The sequence below is a fragment of the Macrosteles quadrilineatus genome, unplaced genomic scaffold (genome assembly GCF_028750875.1).
Source record: "Macrosteles quadrilineatus isolate MER2022 unplaced genomic scaffold, UCM_ALF_1.0 Scaffold_4__1_contigs__length_99947679, whole genome shotgun sequence".
Classification (NCBI taxonomy): Eukaryota; Metazoa; Arthropoda; class Insecta; order Hemiptera; family Cicadellidae; genus Macrosteles; species Macrosteles quadrilineatus.
Window position 1 is genome coordinate 69,425,424 of NW_026542597.1, and position 9,383 is coordinate 69,434,806.

The following is a 9,383-nucleotide window of genomic DNA, read 5'->3' on the forward strand; positions in this document are numbered from 1 at the left end:
GCCACCTACAGATTGCGCTGATCTAAATTACTGATTTCTGCCGACTACATGATGGTTTTTACCAAGTCAAACTGATGGAATGACTTATTATGAGCTATAGCAACTGTTGTGACCCAGTAACTATGTCAGTAACAAAAAATAAGGTACAAAATAGAGTTTTTGACACTAGCGCAATCTGTGACTGGCTCACACAACTACATTCTTTTTTAGTAAAAAAATTGGCGACAGCTGATCCATATGGATGGGATGTCTTCTTCTGTATCCAATAGTCAATGCTAATACTTACCAATAGTTTTAATTTTCAAACCAAAAGGGATAGTTTAAAATTTTAAGGAGACATGTTTTCACATTCATAAGTCTTTACACTCATCTACATGTATTTATCTGTTCAGGTGTTGGGTATCTACACGTACACCAAGCGTTGCAATGTGGACGACGCTGAGACTAAGGCTCGCAAGACCATCGGCTACAGCACGGTGACTCACTTCAACGTGGTTCATGTAGACTGCCACATGAATGCTGTCCGGTACGCTAGCTTATCTTGTATCCAAGTTGTAGATTTACAATGTTTCTAGTTTCTAGTTGTGACCCAGCTGTTTTAAAATATCCAAGATTATTTAAACACAATTTTATTTTTTTAGTTGTTTTGTAGTAAAATATTACCTCTAAAATCATATTTTGTCACTGTAAAAAGTACCCTATCCATCATAAAAACAATAAAGTTAGGGATTGTAAGAATATTTATCCCTGAAATAGATAACGATTTTGCAGAATTTGTCCTAGTGTTAGTTTACCTTACAAAACATGTCTCTATAGCTCAAATTGTATTCTTGCTGTCTTGCCTGTGAGATTCAAACTTTCTTTTATTTTATGTCTATAAAATCAACATTGGCATTTTAACACGATCGCAGCTGAGCGCTAGACGGCGCCAGGAGCTGAACTAGCGCTCGCTGCTGCGTAACATTGCTGTTGATATGATACACTGAATTGTAGTAAAAACAACAGTAGTTATACTGGATAGCAATGTTCTGCACTGCAATAAAACTGGCTTTGGATATAGTACCAAGCGATTCTGATATAGACATACCAGAAACAAAAGAACCCTGGGCCATTTCGAGCCGCGCAGGCTTGAATGGTACGCCACACCTACCGGCGCGAACCACGTGTACTTTTAGTTTCTGCACAGGTTGTTTTGTTCTTGGGATGTCTATAGATAGCAGCACTACCCAGGTTGCAGTCGGTAAAGTAATGTCGCTATCTAGCAGGAAAGAGGTGGGACAAAGCCCTGTTTTATACAACCCTGGTGGTGATTTTGGGAAACTACATTTTTTAATGTCAGAAAAGTACGTCCCCACGAGCTGCAAAGATATATAGGACGCTCGTGACGAGCTTCCTGATCCATGGAAACGTTAAACAACGATGAACGGTGACGTACCGGAACGCTCCTAGCTCCTGGCGCCGTGGCCCCGCTGACGTTCCGGAACATCCGTCGCAGCGAACGTGTTAAGGTTTTTTGAATAAGAACAGTCCAAACTCTCCTTTTCTTAGCATTAAACATAAAACTTTATTTACAGTCATTAGTGTCCAAGCTTTTTAATTTGATCTCACCCTTGATGCTTGTTTAAGGCTCTACTGTGTCGAATAACTGACAGTTTTTGATGAGATTTTGTGTTTTAGACTGGCGCGTGCCAGAGACGAGTGGGAGTCAGCGGCTCTACAGAACGCCAACACCCGGTGCAACGGACTACTACCACTGTGGGGTCCTCAGGTGCCAGAGTCAGCCTTCGCCAGTTGTCTGGCTAGACACAACACCTATCTACAGGAGTGCACTAGTCACAGAGACATCAGCTACGTGTCCACGGTTCATGATCTCAAACTGCTGCTGTTGAGGTTCGCGCAGGAGAAGAGCTTTCACGAGGATGCTGGAGGTGGTGGACCGCAGTCCAACATGCACCTCATACCCTACCTGCTGCACATGGCGCTGTATGTGATCAACACGTGAGTACTCTGTGGTGTTTGGTTAACTAAATAACTTGAAATGGGTGAAAACCCCCAATGGTATAGTATGTCACAATAGTTAGATTTTTGTAAACCACATATATAAAAAAAATTTTAAATTTTTATATGTAAGAAAGTCAAACGTGTGCAAGGGAAAGCAGTGCCAACCTCTTTAAATTTTTGTGGATATTCTGAAAATCAAACCTGTCCGTTTTGCACCAAAGGCCGAGAAGTTAGCAACACACCTAAAAATTTAATACACACTCCTGACTTTAATTTCATAATGTATCCCTTATTTTTACTATGTATTGTAAAATTTACAACCCTGTGCCACTATGAGATATAAAACGTAGATAAACAATAATATACCTACCTATTCTCAGTTTAGAGTTAGACTAAACAAAATTGGAATGTGTGTCTACTTGAGCGGTGGGATCTGTTTTGGGTAGGTTCCTTCCTGGCAAACATGCATTCAATAATGTTCTAGTTATATAGCTATTTCACATTTCTTTTTTTAATATTATGATGTAATATTGTATTTTCTTATTTATATTGTTGATTGATTTACTGGGTGCAGGAATTAAAAATTTATCAGTGAAATTATTTTAAGCAGTTTAAAGTTCCGGTAGTTCACAAAAAGGTCCCAAATGAACTCTGAAATATTTCTATTTATACTGATAACGATAACAATAAGAATAAGAATAAGAATGCTTTATTGCCGTTACACTAGTTTACATGCATGGCACAGTCAAGGAAATGTCTTAGAACTAAAGGTTTTAACTTAGGTTTAATTTAACATCATTAATGAAGTCTATTTCTCTATATGGACACAGGTTTAACAGGTAGTTTTTAAGTACTATTTTAAATTTTAAACAATTAAAACATCTTATTGTATTAGGTAACATATTATAATACTGTTTGGATTTTTCAATAAAACTAGTAGCTGTGGTGCTGTATCGACACTGTCTAGATATAAAATTGCAGCGGTTTCGTGTGTTGTAACTGTGTACATTTTCATGTGTGTCTGTTTTACTAAAACTATTTTTTGCAAACACAAGGCAGTCTAAAATATACATTGCTTGTACAGTTAAAATATTAGCCTCCCTAAATAATGGTTTACAGTGTGTACTAAAATCAACATTGTACATGATTTTTATTGCTCGTTTTTGCAATGACAAAAGTTTTTTTTTATAATTACTACCTCCCCATACAATTGTTCCATAACTTAGATGGGAATGTATATGTGCATAGTAAATGCATTTCAAGGTATTAAAATCTACACTGTTCTTAAGCATGTTTATTATAAATATTCCTTTGTTAAGTTTTTTAGCTGTATAATCAATATGAACTTTCCACTTTAAGTTAGATTCTATAAAAACACCTAAAAATTTTACACAATTTTTACTATGCCTATTATTAAAACTAATACATAAATCTTGAGTTTTTTCTATATTTAAAAACAATTTATTGGCCTTACACCAGTCTTCGATTAAGCTATCTGCTTTGTATGCCATTACTGTTGAATTTAGCAAATTCTCACTTTGAATTTGTATTGCTAAATCATCTGCAAAAAGATAAGGCTTAACATTGAGGTTTAGAATATTTTTAGGCAAATCATTAATGTAAATGATGAAGCATACTGGGCCCAAAATTGAGCCCTGTGGGACACCATGTAACACCTCTTTATAATCAGAAAAAACACCATTGCAATAAACACTTTGATATCTTCTATACAGATATGATTCAAAAAATTTTAAAGTATTTTCTTCAAACTTATAAAAGGCAAGTTTTTGTAGTAGTAGATCATGGGACACAGTGTCAAAAGCTTTTTAAATATCATAAAACTTCAAAGATACATTATTTTGAATTTCTAACTCATCTAAACAATAAGAAATTAGATTCTGAACTGCATCTTTCGTTCCTCTATTTGCTCTAAAACCAAATTGACTAAAATTAAATAGATAATTTCCTTCAAAATACGATACAACTTGGTCATTTATCAAACTTTCAAAAACTTTACTAATAACAGGAATAATACTGATGGGTCTATAGTTATTTAAATCTAATCTATCACCGGTTTTATGTACAGGAATTACTTTAACACATTTTAAACAATCAGGATATATACCCTCGACAATACAAAGATTAAATAAATAAGTCAGTACTTCAACTATATACACTGCAGCCATTTTTATAATATCTGAGTTTAGTCCATAAACATCTAGACATCTACTACTGCTTAGCCTATTAATTTTCTCAAATACCTGTTCAACAGAAAATGGTTTTAATTTAAAACTAATATCTGCCATTGTGTCCATACCCCTCAACACATTAATATAGACCTCAGAAGATTTGTTCGATGTTGATAAATTATTAATCAAATTGTTTACAGAGTCTAAGAAATGGTTATTTAAAGATTGAGGGTCGAGAGAATTTTTACTTTTGCTTTTTCTATTGACACTAACTTTTTTATTTATTATACTCCACATTTCTTTCGACTTATTCTTTGCTGTAGATATATTGTTTGAGTTGTATTTTGTTTGTTGTTGCTTCTTTAATAAGTTTTCTGTATGTTCTTTTAGTTATCTTGTATTCCTCTTTGCATGTTTTATTTCCTGTCATTTTAAATTCATCCAAAAACTCAATACATTTTTGTTCCAAACACTGCAATTCATTTGTATACCAACGGTTGTCATATTTATCCTCACTTCTCTTATCTGCTACCAATCTGATTGGCATTGTAAAATCTAAAACACTTAACCCTAGCAGTGGCCAATGTTAGAAGTGGGGAATGGCCAACCCATTTTGGCGATTTTGCAGACCTTTTTTTGAAAATTCGTAAAAATTCAACCGTACAAGTAAACCTAGCCAACCTCATATTCATTTTGTTCAGAAAGAACAGGAGAATCTAGAAATAGTAATATCATAATGATTTAGACAGTGTATTTTATCGATAAAGTGAAAAAAATAAAAAAATTTGAATTTTTTTTTTTGAAATTTCAAAAGCGGCCTTGGTATTTTTTTTCTACGGATTTCTTTATGGGAAATTCATTATATACATTTTGTAGAAAATCTAATTCCCTACATAGAAATATATAACATGTTAGGAAAATATTTTTTTTTTATAAGTTTTTGGGGCGAAATATAATGACAAACGGAGAACCGAAAAAATTGAGAACCGTACAGTGTTAGTTTATGTTGTAAAAAGTTCTATAATACATGTGTATACTAATAATGATATATACATGTTTGTAAAGCTAATGAAGTAAGGAATCAAAAAAAGTCATAAAGTTTATGGTAAAAATAATTTTTTACCTATAAACATACGTATATAAAATAATGTTTATATATTTTAGCGATTTCTCGAAAAACAAAATTCACAGTACTTAGTATACAACTTTTGTACCAAATCTTTTTACTTCAAACCAACATAATAATCTTGTAGTGTATTCAATTACCAACATAAAAATGTATAACATGTTAGAAATATTTTTTTTGTAGGTACGTAATAGGGACATAATAATACAATAACCGCAAAACCGCAAATAAGTGTAAACTATAGCCTACAGTGTTTGCTTGTGTTGTGAAACATTATGTAGGCTGATGATATGTAGCCTACATATTTGTAAAGCCAATGAAGTAAGGAATCCAAAAAAGTCATAAGTATGATGGTAAAAAGTTATTTTCACCTATGATTATGTAGGCCTATCGATTTGAGAACGTTTTGAATTTTTTGCGCATTTCGAGAAAATGGAGTGTACAGTATTTAGTAGCCTATATAATTTTTTACCAAATTTTTTACACCCAAACCAATATAAACATGTTGTAGTGTATTCATTTACCTTTATAAAAATGTATAACACCTTGGGTAAATCATTATAACCCCTCTGAATGTCAGAATCGTCATTTTTGGACATGATGCTAACAAAATAGCCTACAGTAGTAGGCCTATTTAGTATAGGCTATAACTTTTTTACAAAATTGTTTACCCCCGAACCATTATAAACATGTTGTAGTGTATTCATTTACCTTTATAAAAATTTATAACACCTTGGGTTCTTGGGTATATCATTATATAGGTACAACAATCTCTGAATGTCAGAATCGTCATTTTAGGACATGATGCTAACAAAATACAACCTTTTATGAACACTATTCCACACAATTCAGTAATATTTATGCATGAAGATAACTGTTATACACACACACAACACTTCACTTACACTAACACTACGAACTAATAACATATTTAGTAATAAATCGCGGTATTACGACAACAACACAAACAAACAATGGCAATACAAGACAGCTGACAGACTGTGGCAGTAATGACTCACTTCCGTCGTCTACATCACTGTCTACATGCGAGCATACAGAAATAACCCTGAGTGCAGGGCTGCCACTCTCTGAATCTAAATTTCTTCCTCTTCAAAATGATATACTATATGACTAGTAATAATAACTTTCACTGTATATAATTCGTATTTTCCATACTGTCACCAGACGACTGTTGGCCATTTGTTAGAAATTTCGAAAACAGCTGTTTTCATAAAATCGTACCGATTGTGCAATCAATATTTAGTTATAAATATCACTACCACAATGAAGATAAAATCAATGGCTATCCAGTGGTATCACCCGCAACATCCCAAGACGAAAATTACCCGAGCAGGGTAATGCCAAACAAGACGTGTTTTGCCAGTTCCCAAGTGTCGGCTGCAAAAGTCGTACCGCGCCAAAATTTCATTTGATTTCTAATCGTCGTGACATTGTTATATACCTGCTACAGGGTTTGTTTATGTAATCAAATGAAAGTTCAGAATGTGATCTTTCGAATGGTATATATATTATTCTAATCTGAGTTGATTGTAAGTGTTTTTTTACCGTTAAAAAAATTTCGGCCCATACCGTAACCAGACGACTTTGGCCATTCTAAGCATCAACGTCATACCGTAACCAGACGACGGTTGGCCACTGCTAGGGTTAAAAAAATATTCAAAAAAAGGTCAAATTTATCATTTAATGTTTCTAATGAATAAACTAGTGTTTATTCATTAGAAACATTAAATGATGTTAAAACAAAACATAAAATGGCTTAGTAGCCATTTTACTTTACTTAAATTTGAACATAATATAACACCACTCATTTTATTAATGGGCCGTGAGATCCTAAAACTATTTTGCCCATTCATACACCTGAAATGTAATCTAGTAGATAACATAATTGCATAGTGATCTGATACAAGGGTGGGAACAACACAACCAGTCCTGTTATCTCTGTGAATGTTGGTTGCGATGTTATCAATACAAGTTCCAAGTTTGACAATTTTACCTTTTCTCATATTAGGCCTAGTGATTTCTAATGTAACCAAATGTAGATTAAAAGCATTAAATGTATTAGTTACTTCTTTTCGTTGATTACAGTCAATATCAAGAAAATCCACATTGAAATCACCACATAGAATAATATCAACATTGCTATTGATCCTACAATTCTTTTCTGTAGGACACGATGTGGCAGTAGAGAAGAGAAGAACCTCAACACCTACCTGGAGTGTGCCGCTACAGAACGGTGGATAGAGTCTAGCTACGAGGCGGAGGGTCCACTGTACTGGGCCACGCTGTCTCTGTGTCTACACTCACCTGGGCGCTGGCGTGTGACTCGCCTGGCACACCTGCGTCGTCTGCTAGTGCTGGCTCATGTGAGACACTCAAGCGCACACACCATCACAGACCCTGCGCCTGCTGACTACAGTGTCTACAAGAGCACACTGGTCTTCTTCGGTCTGGTGGACATCATATACAAGCAGTACTTCAAGGTAGGTCGGGATCGCTTGTAAAATAAAAATAATGAATAAAATAATTCTCGCATGACAACTTAGAATACAGGCTATAATAATTTACAAATTGTCACTGATGGAAAAACTAGGGTAAGCTCTATAATTTATGTTTTCCAGTTCTTATAGAATAGAATCATCAAGAAACTTGTGAGGTCAGTATGTTATTGCATCCTATATTTTATAGAATATTCACAATCACAATGTTCATTCCATTGCAGGGTATCTCAGTAAGCAGTGAGGAGCAATGGCCTACCACTCTGGCAGACTACATCAGACACAATGACGAGACTCTGCTCAAGTGTTCTGAGAGACTGATGGCTGCCTACACAGACGAGCTGTTGCCTGCCACGTCCTTCGAGGAGATATGCGACGTCCTTGGTAAGTTACGTCATTGTAATGTGAAGAGCAGAAACAAAATAAATCAATTTGTTAAATGACATTGGAAAGATATAAAATATTGGAACAACTTCAGCAAGGTCTTTTGAGGGTTAGGACTCCAGCTACCTATAGTTGATGGTTTTTTTATTTCACCTTATTGCCTGACACTGAAAATTTGTTATGTGATGAATCCTGTGTAGAAATTTCCTGCGTACATGAGGGAGGTGCCTCGAACAATGATAGGTGCAAATAAGTTGAATAGTGTATGTCACCCCTTCTCAGACCTATGCCTGCTGTGATTGTATTAACATTCTCTTTCATTCCAATCTGTTTCTAAAACAAACGTTCAGGCTATCCATCTAATCTAGCTGTAGACCGTTGTGGTTCTTTTGGAACAAAGGTCTCAGCACAGAATGAGTCACTGACAATCCTTTTCTTTCCTTATTCAAGAGAACTGTGGAACTAAAACTCCCTGATTGTTTTGTTTCAGGTTTCCTGAACGAAATCACTGATCCTTCAACCTACATCAAGGACATCCTGACTGGTCTAATCTCTTAGAAAAATTCACCTAGATGCAAACTTATCACTTAAGAGTTTTGAAATTTTTATAATTTGGGCTGTTCTTACAGATTTTCATGTGTGGTTTGTTAAAAAGAATTGTATTAAGCTTATTATCTTATTCTTAATAAATTATTATTTATGATGTTTAATGAATCATTGATCGCCTTATTGGAGAGTAATTACATGTGTTCTATTTTTATAAAATTTCACAGTTGCTAAGAATTTGTTGATAGGGCTACATGCTTTCTGCTTCATGTGCTTAATAGTTGATTTTGTTATATGTAACATTAAATACTTTAAGCAGACAATCAACACATTTAGTTCATGACTGCAAAGTGCACTATAATATTAGCAAATTCAGAATGCCGATGGAGGCCAGGTCAAGTTCCGTCTCATGCACCCCCACACTCAAGGGTGCAAGGGACAGGGTAAGTTGCTCTGGTGACGAGTAGCTGGGGTGGCTAGGCCTAAATCCCATTAGTCACCTCACCGAATACTCCGTTTAGTCAAAGTAAAGTTACAAATAAAAATAGTTTTATTTTGATTGGTTAAGTACAATAGAATATTTAACGAAATGGAAATACGGCTGGTCCTAATCCCCAGCGC

The 9,383-nt window shown here is 34.8% G+C and overlaps 1 protein-coding gene across 4 annotated transcripts in view; it reads left to right on the forward strand.

Moving 5' to 3' along the window:
* The window catches only part of LOC128992431 (E3 ubiquitin-protein ligase UBR4-like), a 92,001-nt gene extending 83,088 nt beyond the window's left edge, over window positions 1-8,913 (forward strand). For all 4 annotated transcript variants that reach the window (XM_054416001.1, XM_054416002.1, XM_054416004.1 and 1 more), the window contains exons 82-86: window positions 393-526; window positions 1,678-1,998; window positions 7,505-7,817; window positions 8,057-8,216; window positions 8,707-8,913. In XM_054416001.1, the coding sequence (XP_054271976.1) occupies window positions 393-526; window positions 1,678-1,998; window positions 7,505-7,817; window positions 8,057-8,216; window positions 8,707-8,774 (996 nt within the window). In that variant the 3' untranslated portion in view covers window positions 8,775-8,913. The remainder of the gene's footprint in view (window positions 1-392; window positions 527-1,677; window positions 1,999-7,504; window positions 7,818-8,056; window positions 8,217-8,706) is intronic.
* The last annotated feature ends 470 nt before the right edge of the window (window positions 8,914-9,383 follow it).